General features: G+C 43.2%; 2 protein-coding genes across 2 annotated transcripts in view; one reads left to right on the top strand and one right to left on the bottom strand.

Moving 5' to 3' along the window:
* Window positions 1-19,382, top strand: part of LOC124469934 (sodium/hydrogen exchanger 9-like) — a 58,119-nt gene extending 38,737 nt beyond the window's left edge. Inside the window, exons 13-16 of the mRNA XM_047023496.1 lie at window positions 12,163-12,202; window positions 13,272-13,348; window positions 18,496-18,601; window positions 19,046-19,382. Coding sequence (XP_046879452.1) covers window positions 12,163-12,202; window positions 13,272-13,348; window positions 18,496-18,601; window positions 19,046-19,219 — 397 coding nt within the window. The 3' untranslated portion in view covers window positions 19,220-19,382. The remainder of the gene's footprint in view (window positions 1-12,162; window positions 12,203-13,271; window positions 13,349-18,495; window positions 18,602-19,045) is intronic.
* Window positions 19,383-19,476: 94 nt separating this feature from the next.
* Window positions 19,477-23,239, bottom strand: chst2b (carbohydrate (N-acetylglucosamine-6-O) sulfotransferase 2b). The gene has a single exon (XM_047023498.1). The coding sequence runs from the start codon at window positions 22,664-22,666 to the stop codon at window positions 21,272-21,274; it is 1,395 nt and encodes a 464-aa protein (XP_046879454.1). The 5' UTR covers window positions 22,667-23,239; the 3' UTR covers window positions 19,477-21,271.
* Window positions 23,240-24,716: the final 1,477 nt, after the last annotated feature.

The raw sequence follows: 24,716 nt of genomic DNA, 5'->3' as shown, positions 1-24,716 counted from the left end.
ACTGGCACTATATGTCATCATCATCACAGAAATCATCCCTGATGATGTGGCCCAGGTATTTTGCTTTAGCAACTACATTCAGCTCTTGCCCTGACAAGTAAAAAGAGGGAAAGTATAGCTTCCTGTCCTCTTTAGTTCTGTAATCATTACACTCGTTTTTACATTGAATTTGATGTCATACTGTAGTCCATAGTTTGAGCATAATCTAAGCAGTAGCTGTAGGCCAGCACTATATGGAGAAATAACAACTAAATCATTTGCATACATCAGATGATTAATACACCTATCCCCCAACATAAAGCCAGTTTTACACACTTTGTTATAGAAAGATCTTCGATATACAAATTGAAAATAACAGGTGACAATACTATATGTACAAGGTCCTTTGGCTCAATTAAAATACTTTAAAACATTGAAAATGTATATAGGCTGGCAGGTAAGCAACACTAATGAGCTAACAGGCAGTAAGCATTCATAAGAGACCACAGGGTTACGCTTCTCACTCCCTGAGGACGTCCATTGTTCATGGACTCTTTCATGCTCCTGCCTTGGCGAATGGATAGACAGATTGCATTACCATTATGCAGGCCATTATGTCTTTTGTGGTTAAATAGTTTTGCGGTCATTAACAAACATTAAGCAGCTTGGTTTTTAGAGCAATTGAGACAGGATTTAATAACTTACTAGGATCACTGTTGATGCATTGTGTTCCTATCACCGTTGCTGCCACCACAATCTCACTACTATAAGACTTCTATAAGAAACCAAAATGTGAGAGTACACTGAAGAGTCATATCCATCTTCACTATCTCGACAACTCTGCCTCTATCTTAGTGAATGTTAACTAAACAATCAGTACAAAATACACTCAAATAAAGCAAACAGTGTAAAATGCAGTGAATTAGTCTTGCTGACACGTCTAGGTGCAATGTCGATGCAGAACAGTATGGCTGGTGTTGGTTCCCTCAGCCCAGAGTAGTACACAGAAGCCAGCTCAGCAAGCCAACCTAAATTTAGACTCCCCCATTTCCTGCTGGGAGCTGCAGGTGAGCAGGGAAAAGGAAAAGGAAATGAATTCTGTGTGTCAATAGTAAGTTTGGTCTTAGCAGCATGATTGTCTCATTGCTCTCCACAGGGGGTGCTGCAAAAGGAGAGCTAAAATCCCCCCCCACCCCCACCCCGTATCCCTGGTGAACTAACGGTTTTATAGAAAGAGAGAGGGCATCGCAATTTCTAGCACAGGAAGGAAGTACACGTTATACATCTTACTTTTCTAGTGACCTCAACCATCCCAGCTACAGTATTAGAAGGGAGGGCAATACTGAGAAAGATGACATAAACTATTTGTTTTTATTCAAGTGCTGAAACTGAGCCAAACCTTGCATATTACACCATGTTTGTGTGTTATGAGGGATATTTTAATCATCAGGGTGATTCACAGTTTCAGTTGGCTAAATGTCTGTTGATAAAAATAAAAATAAATGTACAGCATGTATTGCTAAAGAGGATGTTGTTTTGTAGTGTAACATTGTCTAAAGAAACACAGCATAAATGGGCATCTGTTGTGTGGGTGATTGCTTCATCTTGTTTAAAGTATAATGTACGTTACATCACTGGAAAGCACGTTGCCTGCCATTGGCTGCCATTCTTATATTGTTAACATTCCTCTGTGTTGCATAGGCTTGCACTCTGCATCCCAAATTGACCTTTTTTCCAGTTTTAGCCACAGAGAAATTATATATTTTTTCACAGAACATTTAAATTCATACAGTATGCCAAGACAGTACACACACCCATACTGTAAATGCAACGCACACAAAGACCATTCAGCTGGAAGCCTGTGTGAAGCGGAGGGGATGAAATCCGGCTGCATGGTGTCTGGGGTTTCACAGCTAGTCTCCAGTAGAATGACCTCAATTCTGCTTCAGCTTTAGCTGCTAGGGTTCAGTTGGCCCTGTATGTATTTTTCTTTCCATATACAGAGAGAGCGAGAGAGAGAGAGAGGGAGGGAGCAAGAGAGAAACTGATGCAAGCCTTTTGATTTTTTCTTTCTTATTATTTTCTTTGAAGTTCCGTATCTGCTCATGCACGGCCAATAGAACCTGAGGGGGGGGGGGGGGGGGCAACGACACAAACATGACACACAACAGACATTTCAACCAATAAAGTTCAGTTGATTTCCTAGGTAAAACGGCCCTTCCCATCTCTGGTGCTGTGTGTCTATGGTCTTCATCTAGAAGTGCTTTAGATTTGTATCCATGATTTGCCTGTGTTGAAGGCATACTACTGTATTTGTTGTCAACAATTCAAGTACAAGGACATGATGAAGACTGACGTACAGCCTTTCTCTAGTTTAAACACCAAAACATACCGTAAATAAATAACTGTACACCAATACACACACACACACACACTGACATGCACACACACAGTGGTAAGAGAGGAATTGAAAGTCACATTGTGAGAAACAAAATGAAGCATCTACAGTGTTGGCACATTCACCAAATCAACATATGTTTAATTCCCTTGGTCTGTGGCTGGCATCATTTGCAGCTATTAAGTAATATTTTGTAAAAAAATTTTTTTTAAAGTTATGAATCATCTTCCCCAAATGTTTTCTGTCCTGAAAAAAAAGAGAGATAAAGAGACATGAACAAACCCTAACAGTCCGATACACATATAATCTCTCTTCTCTCTCTGGGCCCTATCTTGCACCCATCGCAATTGACTTAGTCAACGACGCAAGTGTCATTACTAGTTTGCACTCGACGCAAAGCCGACTTTTCCCTCCACAGACGCACGTCGAAATGACTTTGCGCTCCCGTGGGCGGTTTAGCGAAAAAGAAGGCGTGTTCTGGCACAAACGTTCCCTGGTGCTATCTTGCAATTTCTGAAAAACAATTCCGCTACTGACCAGGAAAATCGTGGTCTAAAGTCAATGGCGCATTATTAAGATGCTATTTTAAGGGCGCAAGCTTGGTCCGTGCCCACTGCTGGCGAGGCCAGGGTCTTCTATCTGCGAAGCTACGTTACATTGTTTTGATTTATGGCGTGTTACATTTCTTCAATGATTATAAAAATATTTTCAGAAGTTACAACAAGAAATTTCTATGTATGTGAACTTGATTTGTAACAACTGTGGCAATTTCCTCCCGTGACTGTTTAACCGAAGCTAATTTGGTTATGTTTCTTCTCCCATGCCCATCAGAATCAGAATTTTTCGGTTTATTCGCCATGTAGACTATGTTACAAAAATAGCAATTTACTGTGGCAGGAAGGTGCAAACAATAAACACATACGGGTATAAATTAAGTACAAAAGTACATTAGTTAAACTCATTCTAAGAACTAAACAATTTAAAAAAAAAAGAAAATATATATATGCATATGTATGTAAAAAAAATAATAATAATTTGAATGAGCAGTATGAGTGGGAAACTAAGTGCAATGAGAAAACTGCTCTGCTTTTCCCATACAATGTCACTTCTCTATCTTTTACGGCCCTGACGAGAGTGTCGGTCTCTTCGGCTGTGAACCGCTGGCGTGCGCCTGGCAAATCCGCCGCTATAATAGCAATTCACCATGGAACAAGCGCTGCTCTTAAAGGGAATGTGAGATGATGCTCTGATTGGTTTATTGCACGTTACGCCCAAACCACACCCATTATTAATGTAGCTCCTTCAGACCAACCCTTTTTAGATTTGCGCCAGGCGCAAAGTCATTTATCTCGCCATTTATCCCGCCAGCAACAGTGTCGGAGTCCCGCCCACAAAGTTACTTGCGCTTTGCGTTTTGATACTTGCGTTTCAGATCGTCAAAATAGGGGGGTCAGGGTTAAAGTTAGGGTTAGGGGCAACACGATTTTGAATGTGAGTGAATGGTCGGTCCTCACTGGGATGGCATAACTACGGAGCCCCGGAGGGGTCAAAAAAATTGTGGTAAGGAAAGAAGACGTTAGTCCAATGCTGTCTCTTCACGACCCTGTGAACTCGCAAGCTCGTCGAAGACGCCGTCTCCACCGACGTCAGTATTTCTTTAAGGGTCCTAAAAAGTATTTGTAAAATAAGCTCAAACCCTAAGGAATATGCATTAATTGTTGTATCGCATTCTCTTGCAAGATTATGTGGTTGAAAGCATCCTGTACAAATAGTAACCCCAAGACTATTGGAAGTTACTTTGTGGAGGCAGTAGAGAAGGTAAGGGCTTATCCACAGCTCATATGCACTGATATGGGTACAGAGAATGTGACCATTAGGGACAACCAACTGTACTTGCTACGAAATGATGAAGATGACAGAGCTGGTGAAGGAAGTTACATCACAGGAAGAAGCACAGCAACCCCCAAAAAATGAGAGCTGGTGGGGCCCAATCTGGTATGGAATACTGGATCCAGCTATTCAGGGAACTTAAAGATGAGGGACTCCTCAGAGGTGACTTCCTGGACAAAGCTATATTGCAGTTCTGCTTTATGGCAATGATTCAGGTATGATAGCGTAGCATTATGATGAGTTTATCGCATATAGGTTTAAAGATGCTGTAAAGCAAATTCCATGATTTGCTTTTCAGTACATTATATATGTGTGAAATAAGTTGCTGAAAGCATGTGCAAAGCTCTAAAACGTCGCCCTGAAATGTGGAGTTAGACCGTTGAACAGTTTCTCACCCGTTTTCAGATCAGGTTTTGTATAGGCGGGGCAAAAGCCAACCTATCTACGTCACAGCCACCTATCTATGTCAGATCACAGAGGGTTGCATTCTGTTACTCAGCTGGTACAATGCAAAGACAAAGTAATTAACACATAAAACACTCAGAGACTGAAGGTATGTCTGTTCTGATATCTGCAATTGATTTAGCTAGTTTTGCTGTTGTTGCTAAATTGAATAAATTAGAGGGGGCGGAGCTTCAGCTCCTTCAGGCGACACGCCCCCCCTCCAGTCTCAAGCAGAGAATACTTTTTTTTTCATTGGACTTTGGATGGGTAGTTAACAACACATTCTTCTGGTGTGAAGAATTTAAAACTCATTTTTAATTCCAACATTTCCACAGCTATTAACCTTAACATCACTTACCTCTTAAGGTAGTGGGCTACTAATGTTTCCCATCTCTTTTGAGAAGATAAGGAGGTCCTTCACTGCCTTCCCAGTTGGAGTTTTCTGCTTTGTAATAATTAAACACAATGAGGGAAGGTTTTCCGTAACTCGTGCGCACAAATTACGGAAAACGTGAGAACAAATGTGTACATTTTATCCATCCATGTCACCTCAGGGACTCCGTATATAACAAACCTGTGTGCATGTGACTGTTTGAAAGTACCTACAAGTAATTGTCTTTGCTTTGGTGTGTATCAGTCTGCCAGGATCATTAGGGTTAAAATGTCTCAGCCTATTCTGGTACCTAGGCGTAAGGAACTCCACCTGTTCCATCACATTTTTCTATCAATAACTTCCCTCCCAAAAAGGTGACGCATCAAGGAAAATAATTGCCAGGTATGAATTTGGCACTGTGCCTTTAAAGTATAGGCTATCTAATCACGAGTATTCACACAGTTACAGTAACCAGGTCAACCCTGGCCTTGATTCTGACAGAATCTTGCAAAAGTAAATGCCTTAAATAACCATTTTGTAGTAAACCCTGTCTGTTTTTGCCCCTTGCTTTTTTAATTTTATTTTTTGTTTTTAACATTTCTGATGGATTAGGGCCTTTTCGAGGTCCTAAGGGAGGGGATTTGTTTGGTGGATCTAGGTTTGGAGGCTGACCTAAAAATACAGGTGAGTAAGTTGGTGGGAGTTGCAGAATTTTGGTCTTGCTTCACAAAGCTCTCTGCCAGTGAAACCCAACTGGAGTGTGACAGTGTCTTTCCTAAATTGAGACTGTGTCGCTCTAAACTGTTTTGTAAAAACTGGACAAATGACAATAGGAGTAGGCTACTTAGGAATGATTTGCTGGACCTGATGCTTGTTTCCTCCAGGATCACAAATGATTCTTATTGAGAGACTTGTTGTTAGTTTTAACTGATTTAAAATGATTGTACTCGCTGGGAAATATATTATTATTGATTGCTTTTCTACAGGTACACTCTTGCACTTTTTGAGGTTTATGTTGTTTAATTGTAATTTGTTTAACAAAATTCTCTTATGTAGTTCCCTTTGGCACTTATTAGTTTTTTTCACAATGTATACTCATGTTTTGGCTACCCACAATCTTTGGGGCTCTCGTTGTTGTGATCAGTGACCTATGCACTTTTGTAAAGCTCTCTCTTGGAAAACGTGAATAAATGTAAATGTTCCACAAATGTAAATTGCGTTCCACAAATGTAAAACCAATTCCACAATATCGCAGTGTACACCCATAATGTAGCAATGAACAGAAGAATGATTTGTCGTCCCGTTTTTTGTAATACAATCAGGCCTATGCTATTTCATTAGGCCTATTCCAAAAAGCCTAGTGAATACCTTTTAGGGCCTCTGCAACGCCCACTGTGTTGGTCTGATTCCACAACACCTCCCAGTCTACCTATAGCCTGGTCCTAACCAGACTCTCATACATTTCATTTGTACAGAGAGTCTAGGCTCGCTCCATTGACAAGCGTTGACTTCCTTGAAAGCGGGTACATCAACTCTGTTGAAGTTCAACAACTTCAACGATCAACGATTGTTCTTGCTCCGGCTTTAACTTCTGGATATTCGGCAGCGTTGCCACAATCGACCGAATGGCTTCACTCACATCTTTCTCCGCCGCCATTACGGAACTACAACACAAACTAGCGCACAACATCAACGTAATCGTTCTCAGCCACTCCCTCTGTTCGCTGATTGGACAGGTAGAAAGTTAACCGGAGACATCTGACTTACGTACCTCAAGCCAAGATGCAGTACAGAAGCAAAATCAAAATTGAGCGGAAGTACGTAAGAGGGCAGAGCCAGGCTAGTCTACCTAGACCCCAGAAAGACTTAATGTCTGTGTAACATTGCAGCCCATGGATTACAATCACTTGAATGTATCGGAACAGCAAGCAAACTGTGATATAATAATTGTTGTTGAAATTGTTGTTTCCAAATTTTTTTGCTCCAAATTTATCTCCTAAAATTGTATGGCTCAATATTTTTCGGCTCAAATTTGATAGGCCCAAATATTTTTTATTTTACATTGACATCTATTCATATGAGAAATTAGTGTTGTTTTAATTTCAATATTAAGTATTCAACGCCTAAAATTCAAAATATTATGTCACGGATTTGCTTCCATAATATACATTTGCAGAAACAGTTTTACATTTGTGAAACATGTTTTACATTTACGGAACACGTTTTACATTTCCGAAACACATTTTACGTTTGTGGAACACGTTTTACATTTGTGGATCGTAATACACGCATTAGCAATACTTTTTGCCTCGTTTTGAGCCCATAAGCATTTACGCAAAACACATTTGAGGTGCCATGAAGCATATCAAAAGCACAAAGCGTTAGCTATTAGCCTGCTGCATGAGCAGCAGCATTGGCTGGTAGCATTCAGGGGCAGAGACCTACATGATATCCATCATTTCCCCTGACAGACTAAAAAGCAGTTCTGAAGGGTGGAGGCTAAAGTGGGGGAGTTAATAAGAAAAGCTCTTCATAGTAATAACACACTCACTGACTCTCCGCCGTGAGTGAGTTCCCAGCCCTTTTTAGTAGCTCACCCTGTCACACATCCGAGAGCTGGATTGGATGTGTATGTAACGGTGGTATTCCAACTGACTGACTGTTTCCTTTCCTAAAGGTTAAGCACAACAACGACTGCACGAGTACGGGAGTACTACTTCCTTTATTATTAAACAAAACATCCATTTTATTTGGTGTTGAACATAAATCACGACAAATACAAGATAGAGGGCAGCTTTGTTTACAATGTTCTTATAGTTGACCGTTTTATTTCAATTTCAAAATTTGTCTCGGAAAAACAATTTTGGGTTGACTGGACAGGTGGTGGTGCTTTTACATGAAGATCAGGCACAATGGTCTGGTGCCAGTAACATTCTTACTGGCACATTGCTGCTTCAGTGCACACTGAAAACATTTGTCAAGTCAAGTGGCCATATTGCATTCCAAAGTGGTTTCAGTCATTAGCCCTGGAGCCAGACTTCCTATGAAGAATGGATGGCAAACATTTATGAAAAACCAGAAAACAGTGACATACAGATCTTACATACAGATCTCACAGATGTACAGTAACTTTCTAGAAGGCTAGCTAGGCTAGGGTGTCTACAAGGGCTGCCAGTCTGAACTAATATCAGCCGCTGAGTCAGTGTACCTAAAATAGCCCCACTTATTGCCAGAGGAAGCAACAACCTCCTTGGCTCCCCATTTAAAGAAGTCATGACTCAACAGATTAGCTGATGCACATTGGTGTTATTGTCCCACAAAAACACACACACCCACTAACACACTGAAGTGTGGGCGTGGGTGTAAGGGTGTGCCCGGCCTGTTCATAACTTCAAGGTTGCCTTGAAACCAACTAACCATGGCTAATAACAAAATCTTGTGGTTCAAAAGTGTTGATTGAAAGCCAGACAAAATTTCTGTGGAGCAAAACATTTCTGTGGGCTATCCCATGAAGATCTGAGGTCCTTAGATAGCCCCCATCTCAATGCCCTTTACCCCCATCTCAACGCCCTTACCCCCATCTCAACGCCCTTTTATCTCCATCTCAACGCCCTTTTTCCCCCCATCTCAATGCCCTTTTGCCCCCATCTTAATGCCCTTTGAGTCTCTCTGATGGAGACAGGGTGTCAGCCTGTTGGTGGAGCTCAGTAAGGCCTCTGCTCATTCCAGCAGCAGGATATGGTTCAGACAGAAGGTTCAGAGCTGGAGCTGGGTGAGTCAGTTCTGCCAGGGCTAGATCAGATGCCCCCTGGACTGATTAAATGGAGCCTGGGTACTGCCGAAGGGCCTGGTGTTTTGTTGCTTGATGGGCGTTGGGTAGGTGCCAGGTTTGGCGACAGCTGGGCTGTTCTGAGGTAGCTTTTCAGAGGCAAGTCAACTGCTAAATCTGTCAAAGTTCCCCAAGGCACCAGCTTCTATCCATACTAGTCACAGAACCCAGGAGTTGGCTTGGGTTGTGCAGACCATCTGCTAGTCCCGGCTCAGCTCTCCCTTCTGGCTAGCTGGCTGGACTGCATGGCTGGCTTTGGCTAGTCCGGTACTGCACTCCTTTGCACTGATCGGAGCGTTGGAGTGGGCACTAGCTATTCTGCTGCTGTCTAAGAGTGAAGTCCTGAAAGAGGTTCTAGAAAGGTCCAGGAGCCAGATTCAAACTTCAGGCCTTTCTGCCTCCCTGAGGAAAACACTAAAAGACTTTCTCATAATCTTGTGTTACCAGTGAATCTTTTTTTTAAATGTTTTTAACTTATAAAAGTACTGTTTTGTTTTCACCTAGATTTAAATTGGAAATAAATGGCCGGCAAGATTTAGGCCGAATCCCAATATTCCCCCTTACCCCTTCCCCTTACCCCTTTCCCTTAATTTACCCCTAGCCCTTGGCCCTCAAAAGTAAGGGGTAAGGGCTACATAGCCCTAGGAAATGGGACACCACTTGGTTACAGGTACGTCGTCTAGCACGTACCGATATCTCCAAAGCAAGTAGTGTTATGCACTGATATTAAACGAAATTTGATGCTAATGGAGTTTACTTAAAACTGTAGAAATGCTAGTCAGAAATGCGGGACTGTTGTGCAATTCAATACTGTAGCATTAGCGTACCAAACTAGTGATTTTTTGAAACGTTTCGATTTGGAAAATGGTTGCAAATATATATGTTCAAGACTGTGTATAGCACAAAACAAGACTTTCATAATTTTGTTATCAATTAATTAAGCCGAAAATATTACATTTATCGGACTCTCTGGATGATCTGGCCGCCATTGTTACCGGTCGTGCAGGATTCACATAGCCCTAGGTTTCAAGTAAGCTCCCGATCTTACTTGGTTTTAAGGGGTGTATACCCCTTAGTCTTAGCCCTACACCTAGCTCCAAAAGAGTATTGGGACACCACTAGCTCTCAAGGGAACGCGCAAAACTAAGGGGAAGGATTAAGGGTAAGGGGTAAGGGGGAGTATTGGGATTCGGCCTTAATCTCACCACCATTAACTCTCCTTTTCACTAAACTAATCCATCGCTTTTGAAAAGTTAGTTTTTCTTTACTTGTTCACTTACAAATATAATTACAAGCATTTACCCTCTTATAAAGAATGATACAAAATACAGTACAGCACACACACACAGTATATCTGCTGATGTCACTGTTACGCTCCTAGTCTCCACATTCTCATTCTGCAAGTCCGCAAAGCGATAACTGCCTGTCAATGTGTTCCCTGTCTCTCTACAGAGACACTAAGGATCAAGTTTCACTGTGAGAGCCTCTGTTAGACCGCCCACAGTGTGGTAGCCCTTTCTCTTTTCCTCCTCTCATTATTTCTCTTCTGCCCCATTTAGGACTTTCTCTTCCCCCACAGCCCGCCCGCCCTCCCTCTCTCTCATTCTCAATCGTTTCTTCTCCCCCACACCGGTTTCTTATTTTCTCTATTCTTGTTCTTAATTTTGTCAATTTTTACTCTTATGTTTCCATCTCTTTTTCTTATCTTTCTCTCGCACTCCCTTCTCATTTCCTTTCCTACCCCATCTATTGTTCTTCCCTTCTCCTTGTGTCCTTCTGTCACGTTCTTTTACTCCTACCTCCTTTCTTTCTTTCTCTCTCTCTCTCTCTTTCTCTCTCTCTCTCTCTCTCTCTCTCTCTCTCTCTCTCTCTCTCTCTCTCTCTCTCTCTCTCTCTCTCTCTCTCTCTCTCACCTATCATTCCTCTTTCAACTTTCTTCCCTTATCTATCTCTTCTCCCTCTCATGTTCAGTCGGTGACAGAGCCTGCCCTTTTCCGGGATGAAGGGAAAGATTTACAATGAAGTAGTGTTTGTGCCTGTTGTAGCCTGCCCCATACTACCCCCAACCCCCAAAACACACACACCCACACTGGAGAACAGGTCTGTTCTCCAGCAGACCCCCTACCCCTGAGCAATCTCAACACAAATCCAATCACCACCCCCATCCCTCTATACTGTCCTCCACTGACGGAGGAAAAGAGAGGAGATCAGGAACATGTGGGAGAGAGAGAGGGAGAAAAGAATGTGAGAGAGGAGAAGAGAAAAGAATGGGAGAGAGAGGAATATAACAGTGATTAGAAAGATTACCTCGTCTAAAGTGGAGGCTCTGATAAGAGCATTCACACACATTTCATTTGGAGAGAGAAAACCACACTGGTATGAGCAAATTAGGAAACTCCTACACGCACTCATATCCACACACAGTAGATGCAGTGTGTCCCATAAGTGGCCAGGTTGTTATGACAATAATGGCCTACTGTTAAAGCTTAGCAGAGCACCAGCTGTCTAGCTCTCAGTGCCCAATTGGGTAGTTCAAACTTTCATTCAAGGTGAAGTTGCACAAAAATGAAAACACAAATGGTGAAGTGGCAGCACTTCGAAGAACAAATCAATAGTCAGTAGTCAGTGCTGAAAAAACGGAATCTACATACATGACGGCACCTCTAGATAAAAGTCTTGTTTTGAAATCAGACAGTTGACCGGCGATGCCACTGGCAAGTTGGGTGACTCACTTTGTTCGAATCCCACTGAGCAAGCCCACAACTGGGCCTTCAACGCTGGAGCACCAAGCGGGGGCCGCACAGGGAGTGATCAGCGCTGTGCATCAATTGCAACTCGCAGTGTTTTGTCGTTCATTGAAGGCTACACAGACGTTTTCCAAGTGACGAGGCAGATCAGACTTGTCTATTCCTGTCTCTGTTTTACCACAGCGTGTATACTTGTAACTAGCTTGGATGTAGTTCACCTGAATCCCTTTTTCAGTTCCAGATTTTACAACTTATAGGAACTAAGGCATGTGGATCCTTTCCATGGCATTGCATGTTGCTGTGTTAAATGTTTTATACACGTTCTAATAAGTGTTTACTTTGTAAGTGTAGATGGGTCAGGAGAATCGGGAAATTCGGCAGCAAAGATACAATAAAATTTGACAATTGTAAGGGAACTCTCACACACACAAAGCATTATATATGCTGAATAAACTTTTCTATCATTCCCCCCCCCCCCCCCCCCCCCCACCCCACCCCACAGAGTTGGCGTAGACGAAGATGAAGACAAGGTCTCAGTTCAGGTAACGTGTAAACACCAACACTCCTTCCAGGGTGCAGGGCTGCGTACTGTACTGAAGACCCCCGACTACAATCAGTCTGACAGATATGCCCTTCTCTGTTTCATGCCCTCCATCATACCCTAACCCATGGGATTGAAACATGACAGAATTTGAAACAGTGCATCAAAAATATCCCCGCTCCTCCTCTGTCCTCCTTCACGCTTCATACAGGCTTTTATCCTTTTATCTTATACCCCGTTCTTGTGTATTCGACCGCTTGCGACATCAAAGTCGAGAAAGGATTTGAGAGGGGTTCGAGTTGCCAGGAGAAGATATGTTCTCTCACTGTCTCTCTCACTCTCTCTCTCTCTCTCTCTCTCTCTCTCTCTCTCTCTCTCTCTCTCTCTCTCTCTCTCTCTCTCTCTCTCTCTCTCTCTCTCTCTCTCTCTCTCTCTCTCTCGGAAAGGAATGACAGTGCCATCGCCAGGGCCGTCCAACTCTCTCCCTTCTGTCTCCCTCGGTCTCCCCCTGCTCTTTCATCTTCTCGCTTGACCCTGCCGTTGTCTGTGTGCGCGGACGGAGATAACATCTCCTCAGTATAATGAGAGACTAGGAAAGGGGGGTTGGGGGGGCTGTGAATGGAGCGGGCAGGGACGACGGCATCCCCAACGGAGGGTAAGGCTAGCCGCCTGGCTCGCAGGGCCCCAACGCTGGACTCATTCTTATGGAAATGGCCAAGTGTAACCTTGCCCAGAGTCGGGGTCCTCCGAGGGGGGCAAAGGCGGATGGGAAGAGCCCCGCCCCCTAACCCCCTACCCCCCTACTCCACCCCGACCGAACCGCAGGGTGCTAACCGTGTTCGCTTGTTCCTTGAGAACAAGATGTCCCCGCTGGAAGAGAGAGTTTGAGGTTCCTGCCGTCAAAGAGGGAAAGAGAGAGGGGGGCGGGGGGGGTGTATCATTGGATATGTTCTTCTAGACCTCTCCGGGGAATGAAGGTTTTTAGTATTTCCATCAGGCAGGGTCGGTGGACAAGCCTGAGGGTCTTTGTGTGGCTGTGACTAACAGTGGTTCCCTCTCATGCTTCGCAGGGTCGGACAGAGAGGGGAGCAGCAGGGGAGGGCAGGGTAGACACAACAGCCGGCCTGTGGCATCGTCTGGAACACAAGTATCCTTTCACTGACGTCCTCCGCCTATAGCTTGTACAGAGATTGGAGAACACACACACACACACAGGCGCCGACACAGACAGACACACATTTAGATGCAGGAAGAGAGGAAAAAAGAAACAGGCGCACATGCACCACACATGTATACATGAATGGCAAATGCTGTAGTCCTTGGATTTGTATTTCCTAGAATGTAATGTCCATTCAGTACTGTATAAAAGTGAATGAGTTCAGTATGAGACAGGCCACGCTTTTTTTCTCAGAAAGAATTATGACTTAACAGGATATAGCGTGCACTGTGTGTGTCCACTCTTTATTTGTCTGATTTGTGTGAGAGTGGTTGTGTATCAACCACTCACACACTGTGTTTGTGTAGGAACCGATCACTGGGATAAATTCCTGTTTGCAGAGAGTGTAACCCTAACCGTTGAGGGTGGGGGGGGGCAAACTTGATCCTCAATGCTAGAATTTCATGACCACCACATTACACAGAGGCAAACCCAATTGAGCGATATAACAGCCACATGATCCAGTCAGCCTGGGATAGCTGGTCATCTGTGTTGGCTGAGCATCAGTATTGGCCGTGAGCAAACAAGTTAGCTGAGGATAATCCTTCCCTTCTATGTTTGTCATAAGTCATAAGAACAATGGGCCCCAGTCTCGAACATTTTCTTACGTTTCTTCTGAAATGTTTCTTACGGGCTTCGGAAAAACATTTTAAGAAAAACACATCCACCAAATTCCCTTGACGCTTGAAAATGTGTTCCTACGCAGCAGAAGTTTTCTGAGCTGTGCTCCCCGGGAAGAGTTTTCTTAAGTTGAAAGCGCGTCCTCGTGCTCCTGAATTTGCATACATACACGCCCTGACAGCTCCTTATAAGGGCACGCAACAGCAGTGACGTGTGCAATCAAAATCGACACAATTAGGAAAGCAACAGGAACGCAAGTTATGTCCAAGCGAAAAGCAACCGGTGCACAGGTGAGCAACATCATACCAGTAAGATGAGCAGTGGAATTGTTCTCCACTGGATCTAACAGTGTGCACACCATGCAAGGTTAATTATTATAATTATTTAAATCCGAGGATAACTGTTATGGCAAGCCGTTTTATCATTTAACCAATGAATTCTTGATATCCAAAATTTGACATTTTGATATCAAAAATACAATTCTAAGCTTTTTTAGTAAGTATGACAAGCCGTTTTATCATTTAACCAGTTAATTCTTGATATCCAAAATGTGGATACCTCCCGGAAATGAGTCTCTGCAGGTTGGGATGTCTGCGACTGCTATTTCGAGTTCGGAAAGTCTTCTGAAGTTCAGAACAAATCCCAGATGAGAAAACATATGATGTTGTGTCCTTGGGCAAGGCACTTCACCCTAGTAACCTCGGGGAGAATGTCCCTGTACTTACTGTAAGTCGCTCTGGATAAGAGCGTCTGCTAAATGACTAAATGTAAAGGTAAATGTAATGTAAATGTACATGGGATTCAAACATACATTTTTTGGGGGTCCTCTTCCTAGGTACGGTGTACAGTTTCTCAGTCACGCTCCAACTACATACCAACCTGGATCCTATAGGAAATGTGTGTACTCAGAGTTGTATTTCTTAGAGATTTCTTGTTATATTTATCAACCTACAGTATGTTATAGATGCAGCCGAAGTCTGCTTTTGTGGGCTTCTTGAAGTCAGTGCTCTGGCCAGACGGCTCTCTGCTCTGTGAATGCAGGCCAGGCAAAGAGAATATCAAAGGAGAACTGCCTCCTATCATCGTGTGAGGGCAACAGATTTCTAGTAGCTCTACAACACGGTTCTATTTCTCTAATTACACTCATTTCTACTAATGGCAAGCTTAGGTATTCTCATTTCAGAGATCGTATTTCAAATCCTTGCATTGATATGGTATAGTGTATATTTGTTTAGGTTCTGATTTATTAAAGATGGTTTCAGGCATGGTGTGACATGAATGCATCTTCACTGTGAGCAATCTAGGCTTTGTGTTACTGTATGCATCTCCTCTTTTCAGTTACAATGCTTTCAATCCCATTTGACCAAAGATGTTTTCTTAGCCATGAAACTAATCACCATCCGTGAGCCACAAGAGATGCTCTCATCCAATGAGATGCATATTCTCTCTGCCAGGAACCTATGAGTCAGTCGGTATATAAGCCAAGGACCCAGAGAGTGTGTGTGCGTGGGTGTTTGTGTGTTTGCATGTGTATGTGCATGAATGTGCATATGCGCTTTTATCTTTCAGTAATGAGTAGAAAATCATCACTGGCTCCCCCTGCATACACAGACACATACACAGACACACACACACAGACACACACTCGAGGTTGAAGTCTTACCACCACCTGCATTGCTTAGCCCCATGTATTCCATACAATTTGGGTCTGTATCCATAGCAACGATGTGCAGTGTGTTTTGCAGCTAGTGTTGAAGTACTCGGAAGGTCAATTTACTATAATTGTTTAAATATACAGTATATATACATATATGTGTGTATATATTAATTTATGCTTGTGTGTGTGTGTGTGTGTGTGTGAGCGTATGTACGTGTTTGAGTGTGCGCGCGCGTGTGTATGTCCTGTATTGCTGGGCAAGTGAGAGTAGAGGGTAGCAGGCGTATGAGCTGTCATGGTCACCAGTGTTTCCTGCTCAGTCAAAGGCCCCGTTGTCACGGCTCCTTTGAACCGGTCTCAACAGGGATCAGCCTGACAAGTACTGAATGGAGCTGCCTCGACTTATCTTACAGTGCCCCCTCACACACACACCTCACACTGCCCCTTCACCTGTTCCCAAGCTTGCTAAACTCAAAGGCTGATTGGTACGTGGTTCAGTCTAAGCATCAGTTTTGGACATGCTTGACAGACAGCTCTTTTGATCTTACCCAGGTGAGGGAGTTTACAAACTGTGGCTCCTGGCCAGAACCCTGATGCAATCCTCCCTTACTTAAAAGCCATAGTAGTTTTAGTATGTGTACGGTGCTGTGTGTGTGTGATTGTGGTGGTGGGACTGAAGCAGCACAGTTGCACTACCCCCCATCTGCCATACTGTAACGGTCGGACGCTGTGAGCTTATAATCACCATGGCGGTCTATTGTGCTGCCTGTCTGAAATCAAATGACCACCCCCCCCTATAAATAAGCACTGAGCAAACCCACTACCGCCCCTTGTCTGTCCTCTTTACCTTCTCTCCTCCCTCTCCTCCTTCTCTCCTACCCCTCACCCTCCAGTTATAAATAAATCCTGTTAGCTTACAGAACGATGCATGTGAATCCCACAGCCCTTGCGTGGCGCTGATAATGTTGAAGAATTGTGTGAAAGCCCCAAACAGCCATGATAAATAATTTCTTGTGCTCTTTGTTTTGGTATAGATCTTGTCATCCAGGCAGGAAGATTGTGTGTTCTGCTGCTATGTCTCTCCTCAGATTCCCACATATTCTTAATGGGATTGTTTAGCTCAAAAGATAATTTTTCTGACACATCCTTTTCCTGCTTGCTTCACATTGGGAACCAACGGGAGATAAGGCCTTTTTTTGTGGACAGCGGCACAAGACGTAAAAAAACAAGGGTTGCAGGGAGAGTGCAACCAGTCCCACAAATGGCGACTCCTCACCCAACAGCTCTTCATCTACCCTCCCACCCCCAGCCTGGATGTCCACGCTCACCTCCACTGCTGTGCTCCAGACATGTTTCTGTCACACAGACCCTCACAACATTCCTTAATCAACTATCTCTCCACTAAGTCTTTGTTTGAAACACTCTTTGTCTGACGCCAGTCGAGCATTTTTGAACAAAAAACAAACAAAAAAAAATGCCCTAATGCCTGCAGCTGTGAAAGAACAAAACAAAATGTTGTCGCACATTGGGGTAAAAATGGAAAACGATGTCAGTGGCATTTCTCATTGATGAGTCATAAGGAAAGATTCTGGAGAATGGAACATTAAAGTTCATAAGGACTATATCATTTGTTATCCTATTTCTTTCTGACAGTACTCAAAGTGTAATTATGGCATGGAGATGAGGACAGTGGAACAAAAGACTGTCATTATTGCCATTCTCGCACAGTGCCTGTTCCTCGCGGGAAAGAGGATGTGAAAGCGACAGAAAGAATCTCTTGTCTTTTCTCTCGTTTTTATTTATTCTTCCACCCACAGCTGTGGCCGTGAAGCAAATAATTGTCTTGGAAATTATTTCATGTAGGAGACAGACACGACTTTGTGTTGGATTGACACTATCATGGCTTTTTCTTATTCCCATGTCCTACTGAATAAGTGTCCTTGAAAAGAGATCCACAAACTGTTGTGCTCTAGTCCTAGCAGTGCATCAATTTTTCACTCTGTCTCTTGTCTGCCATTGCTGTTTCACGTGCCTCATTCTGTGGATCCCTTCTGGGAGAAGTAGACCCCACTTTACCTCCTGGAAACTGTCTCATCGCGATGGCATTATTTATGAACATGAAGATGGAGTTTGGCCCCATGTCTGACCTAATTTTCACGTGAACACTTTCAAATATCAATGAGCCTAATGTGACGAGCCTCAGTCTAAACTCTATAGCACATGCTAAACAGTGACGAGAGGAAAGATTTTGGTCACTTTCTCCTCTCCTTGAATGTCATCTCTGTAGCTTCATGTAAACAGACTGCACTTGGGTTCCTTTTGTCTGTAACTTCGTACAGTAGTTTTGGGGTTTAACATCTTATTCTGGATTTGTGGGTTAATCCTAGCTTAATTATAACCTTGTTTACTTGATAAACTGAAATGTATCAGTCTGTTGATGATTCATTTAATGTATAGATGTATTGATTTGTTGATTTAAAAAAACATTAATTCAATCAGGAGTTTCAGAACTTTAGTTTTTGCCAAATACAAAAATATTTCATTCTGAATTGATCAACTATTTTATTTTCAAAATGTATAAACCACTTGAAATACCACATGCCCTATTTGTACATGCTGTAATAACTTTGAACAATCACAGAAGTTAACAGTTGGTGCCCTGGGCCTAGGCTTGAGACTGGGGTAAGTGCCACATGACTTTCCACTTGACACACACACAAACACACAGTACTTTCACATTGCCCGCACACACACACATACTTTCTCTCTCACACACACACACGCCTTAACCAGGTCACAGATATCTTGGGCCGACGCTCACACACTCCGGCCCTCCACTGACCAGCACGCTACCCCTCTGGTGTGGCCCCTTGGCTCGGCTCCTGACCAGCCCTCATGCCTATGAGGTAAGACTGCGCAGCTCTCAGCAACACACTGCAGTTACGTACCCTGCTTTTTGTAAACTCGTAAAATATATTTTATCGTCATAAATAAACAGTAAAGCAAAGTTGAGCTGCGGGACTCACTTATCCTGGGCCAACTGGAACAACAAGCGTAACGGGCGAGAGCCCATGATGCACATGGGCTGTATTACATTTACATTACATTTAGTCATTTAGCAGACGCTCTTATTCAGAGCGACTTACAGTAAGTACAGGGACATTCCCCCCGAGGCAAGTAGGGTGAAGTGCCTTGCCCAAGGACACAACGTCATGTGCACCGGCCGGGAATCGAACTGGCGACCTTCAGATTACTAGCCCGATGCTCTACCCGCTCAGCCACCTGACTCCCCTGTATATACACTTTAAGGTCATGACGGCGTTAAACCATTTCTCTACGGTGACTTTCAGAACCAGGAGCGGCTGCGGGATGATGCCGATGCAGGCCGTACAGAGGTTAACCTGAAGGAAGCCCTGGGGGACCAGGGTGGGTCTGTCGGGGGCGTCGCAGAGCCTCACGAGGACCCTCTGGAAGGAGACCTGGGACTGGGAAGTACTCCAGCTACAGCTGGGGGGGAGGAATGAGAGGGGGTCAGAGGGAGAGGGTTACCTATCCTCAGCATGTCAGCGAGGTCCGCCCCCACCTCCACCAGGCTATCCCAGCTTCCCTTGCAGTATGAGGTCAGCCGACTATAGGCTGTGGACACAACAGGACCAGGAGTTACAGCAGTGAGTCCTGGAGGGTCACAGGTGGTCTGAACTCATGTGAACAACCGACGCACACACTGCTCACATAAACCAATAGACATTCACACACACACAAACACACGCACACAAGTAAATCATTTTGGAAATTGCAGTGCCTTGCCGTTTATAACCTTATAACCTTTAATTCTTAGAATTGTTATTTTTGTACCAACTTGCTCAGCTGTTCCTCCAGCCCTTGTAAAACCTTTATTGTACTTTCTCCAAGGCTTTTGCCTCATTAAAATGTATGCCATTTAATCTTTAAGTGCCTCATCCCCTTTTGTCATTTATTGGTTAAGGCTGCAAGACAATACTTCTGATTCCACTTCTAATTGTTTTTTATTAGCAGTGTATGTAAAGGATGCCCCAGCAAATTGAAGTAAATAGAGAATCTGATGTATTCAGTTTGGATTTCGGCACAATGTTCATTATAGCATAAATATCTGTGCCCCATTCCCCTTGAGTGAGCCAGTGTTCAGAACAAATTCAATATACTGAAGGCTAGGCTCCCTGTGAGAATACAGATTGTTTTCCTCATGTTAATAAGAGCTGTGTCCTTGACGTGAGTGCCTGTCAAAGGTTAAATCTTGAAAGCATGACTGCATCTACGGAATGGTATTCTACGGTTCCTTATGTAAAAAAAATATGTATAAAAAAACATGTTTAAAAACAATATATATTCTTTGATATTCTATGGAGATTTTCAAGAAGTCTGCCTGTTCCGAGTGTTTTCGAACAGATTCCTTCTCTGCAGAGCTTTTTGTTGTGGAGAAAACTTTTGTTTTCCATATTTACATCATTTGTCTGACTGAATCCTTTTCCCTGACCCTGTCCTTGACAAACCATGCCTGTCTCCAAATTCCTTCCCGGGGGAGGATAATGTTTGTATCCATTTGAAAACATTCCTTTGTAAATTAATCTGTTCCTTAGGGATTTGTTGTAGCAATTTTGTTAAGGCGCTACAGTCTACAGTAGCTAAGGCCACTCATATTTAGAAAAAAATTGTTTCTTGGCATAAGGTTGAACAGGTCAGTTATTACAAGTAGATAACCTGAAACCTATGGTATTACTCCATGGTCTAATAATGTAGCGAGTTCATTGTTTATTTCACTGTCTTTTTCAATTGAGATGCTGTTATTCTATTTTTTGTTATCTGAACTCCAAACAATTACCAAAATACCTGTGTTTCTGTAAGAGAATTTAACATTGTAAACGGCAAAGATTTACTCCCATTGACAGTTAGAAAATACTGGTCTAATTAAGATTTTCCTGTCATGGCATTACAGTCTGTTCCATATTTAAATGATCCCAATACCTAGTGTACCTAGACTAGGGACATGTCCTGCTACTCTTCACTGGAACAGATTGTTTTAATGATTGTCTCTGACTCAACACAGTTCTCCCAAAGAACACAACCTTTTCAAAGAATAAACTCATGTATTTCTTTTTTTTTTTGTCTTTTTATCCCATCCACTATTATCACTTGTACAGACAATATGGTTACTGGTAACCCCAAAAATCTGAGGTTTTTAACATTCAAAATAACCTCATAAACATCCAATTTGAAGTGTTATCATAACAAGATACAGGAATTATACAGTTGCTTTTTGTAGTTGCAGCTTTCATGTTCAAGTCAATGTTCATAGGCCTTGCGTTGTTGAACACATCCAGTTATCCAGATACAAAAGTTGTGGTCCCTTCAAACACCACCCGCAATTTAATGGAAACAAACAAAAATACATTCCAAGTGTGGCTCGGCAGTACTCCAAACACTGATTCAAAGTTAAGCTTTAGTTCCACAATGAACGGAAAACGGCACTCGATGCAAAAAAAAAAGAAAAAAGAGAGAAAATACAAAAACAAATGATTTGTCTTTGGTGGGGAACTCTGTCACAGTTTTGAGACAGTCAGTAAAGATTTACTCAAGTCCTTCGCCTCTCCTGCTGTTCGTACGCGTTCGTAGCCGAGCACAGACATTGAGTGGTGGCAGTAGTCCTCCACCTGCTTGATCTGCTGGATGCTTAGAACCGTTCTCCACGCGCTCGCCGCCTGGGTGGCGTTCCGGGAAGACACGATGAACGGCTTGGAGGAGGAACTCGAGCCGCCGGTCATGTTCAAGGCGAACGTCTCAATGTCGTGGTTGCCGGTCAGGTTGGTGAAGCGGTAGATGTTCCTCAGGGTCTTCACGGGGCTCTCCACCAGGTCCTCGTAACGAACCGCCATGTACTTCGCTTTGAGCCAGCTGGGGGGGTTTAAGGCAGTCCTCAGGGTCCTGGAGGTACGGTCGCAGATCACCTCCATGGCTCCTATGGAGTGGTAGTCCGCACCGTCCTTCTTGTTGACTTTGTGGTTGGGATCCACAAACGGTATCCTTCGCAGTTTCGGGTCCCGGCTTCGGACCACCTGCAGGTTCTCTCGGATAAGGCCATGCCTGGATTTGATCCTGGAGTTGGCCACTGCCCTGGGGTCACGTACCAGGTGGATCACCTTCAAGTCCAAAGAAGGGTCCTCCATGAGTGGGGCCAAAACGTTCACGTCCAAAATGCGCACCCCTTTGATGACTATGGTGTTGTACTTGAGGCACTCCTCTTCCAGAAGTCTAAGGCTTTGCGGGGGGCACTTTTTACACACCTTGTCATCCACCATTCCTACCACCTCCTTCCTGTACGCGGAGCAGAGGGGGTAGGAGCACACCACTTTATTGAGTGTTGCACCGAACAGACCCAAGGAAGTGAAGTTCTTCCCTCCGGGGCTGTTGTACAGTTGGAAAACAGAGAGGTCACAGCGGTACAAGGAGCTGAGCATGTCCCTGGCAGCTCCCTGTAAAGACACGGCGTCACCTGGGTAAAGTTTCTGCCATATGTGCCACATAGGCTCATACAAGAAGAACACTTCGGGATTTTGGTTAAAAAGCTCCCCAAAAAAGGAGGAGCCCGACCTCCAGGTGGTCAGAACGTACACCAGCTGTCTCTTTTTAGCCAGAGAGGGTCTGTAGAGGAAACGGATGTCTGATCTGCTCTGGTAAGTGGTGCTCCTCATCTGGTGATTGCACTGTTGAGGCTCCTTAGTCCATTTGTAGTTGGCCAAGTTCAGCATCGTCAGGACCAGCAGCAAAAAATAGGCTATAAACAGCACAATCCGTTTTCTGCGTAGAACTTTCATTACGATTCCGGGCTGGGCTATTATCTTGGTATTGTTCCTGTACGTTTTGAGCTTCCTCCCGTAACTAGCATCCTTTTCCCAAGGTGCTGTCAACTTCAGTTGTTGATATTGTTTGCCTCTCATCTGTAACCTAGGAGAGGGGCTCTTACCGCTTGGCAAGAGCTTCTAACATTTAGAGTGTATCAATACAGTAACTGATGTATCTGCAGGGAATGGAAACCCTATCGAATGTGAACTGATTAGGTAATGCACAGCAAAAACCGTTTAGAGATCACATTCGCAATCCAAAACACGAAACGCAGACCTCTTTTACTGCACTGCGCAATGATTTTAACATGACAAGAGAAAATCCAGTTATATAACCAATGCAGTCATTTGAATATAAATTACAACCTGCCCCTAATAAAATGTGAGATATTAATGGTTCAACGAAATAAATTACGCCCTGCTTCATCACATTCAGCGTGCATTTCTGTGCAGTTCTCAACGATGCACGCCTGTACACTAGAAGATTCAACAATAGCGGTAAGATATCATGTTTACTATAACGCGCGGAAGCTTCGAAGTGGCGTATCATTTCACTCATGCCATAATTACGAAAGACATCGCTGGTTAATCCAGAGTTGCAGTCTTTCGTCCAAATATTCCTCCAGTTCTTGCCGATGTTCCGTATCTTTAACTAATAGAAAAGGGACTGATTCAATCAGACCACAAGAATAAAGACCCACCCTCTTTCGGACGCCATTGGCGCGTAAATAGGAGACGTATGTCAACGAGGTCCCCCGTTGGCTCAGTGGCGAGCCTGTCTTTGTTCGCAGCCTGATGGAGCCGCCCACAGTGCAAGCTAAATCTCAGAAGCAACGCTAGACTGTGGGAAAATGATGCTGTTGTTATGGTAGATATGCTTTTTCTGCTCTCTGCCCGATCCATTTGGACACTGAAAGTGTTGAATATACCGTGCACTAGGCTAACTAATTTAAGTTTAGTGTAATGCATTAAAATGTTTGCCTTCCTTCAAAATAAGTAAATAAATAAACGCCGTATTCTACTTCCAAACAATGTTTGATCCTTAAAGTAGTCAGAAAGTTGTTGTTCAAGCACAGTATAGGCTACAACATGTAAGGCCCCATGATATCGGATTGTATTCCAGAAAGCATTTTATAAACATGAACATATTGAAATCCAAAAGTAACATGAAGTTTGTGCATATTGTCTCCTGTTCTAATATGGGCTAAATCGAGGAATCGATATCACACATTAGTCACAATAACCCTGACCCTATTACATTAGAAGTAAAACTATTCCCCAGCTCTCTGTAGAATTTATATTTACAGTATGAGATTGTAAATTTGTTAATTCTATTCTCTGCTCACCATGCAAATAATCACCGCTAATCTCACGTTTGACAGCTGTTCCTGCTGAATTGACAGGCCCGTGCAGGGATAAACCCATATGTTTGACACGCACAACCGTATGCTCAACAGACTTAAATCCATTGGTCAGATGTGGCATTAACAAATAATAGGCAGCTCAACATTCTGACGTTGTGTGAAATTTTGTCATGATTGAAATGTAATTAGCCTATACCCATTACATTATTGTAGTTTTGGTGTGGAAATTCATAGGGTGGGATAATGTGTCGTCTTATTTTATACGAAATTGTTTTCCTTAAAGATGTTTCAATAATTCAATCAGATTTTGCTACCAACAGATACACAGGCAAGCAGACGTTGATGACAGTTATTGCAATGTAGCTGCTGCCATCTACTGGATAATTTATTGTCGAGACCCAGCAATAGCCTATGTGCTATTTCAAGTAACTCAACGGTCATTTTGGCCCGTGTGTCTTCAGTTGAGCCAGGTTCTGGAAATAAGATTATTTTACTACTATAGTTTCGGATTTGTCATGGTTTAGCCTATTTTCTCCTTTACTCCCCCCCCCCTCTCTCTCTTTCTTCCTCTCTCTTCCAATGTAATCCAGGCAATATTGATTTAGATTAGAGAAATTGATCCAAATAATAAAATACAATGCATTTATAGGTTTACATGGTCATATCCTGATACTATATGTTATTAAACGGAAGGTAGGCCTACGAAACAAATCCCCCTTTATGTAATCGTGGACTGGATGCTGCGCCTGCGAGATGAGCAAACAGGTGGAGAGTGCACATGC

The sequence above is a fragment of the Hypomesus transpacificus genome, chromosome 8, assembly GCF_021917145.1.
Source record: "Hypomesus transpacificus isolate Combined female chromosome 8, fHypTra1, whole genome shotgun sequence".
Lineage (NCBI taxonomy): Eukaryota > Metazoa > Chordata > Actinopteri > Osmeriformes > Osmeridae > Hypomesus > Hypomesus transpacificus.
This window is presented reverse-complemented; position numbering and strand designations above follow the sequence as displayed.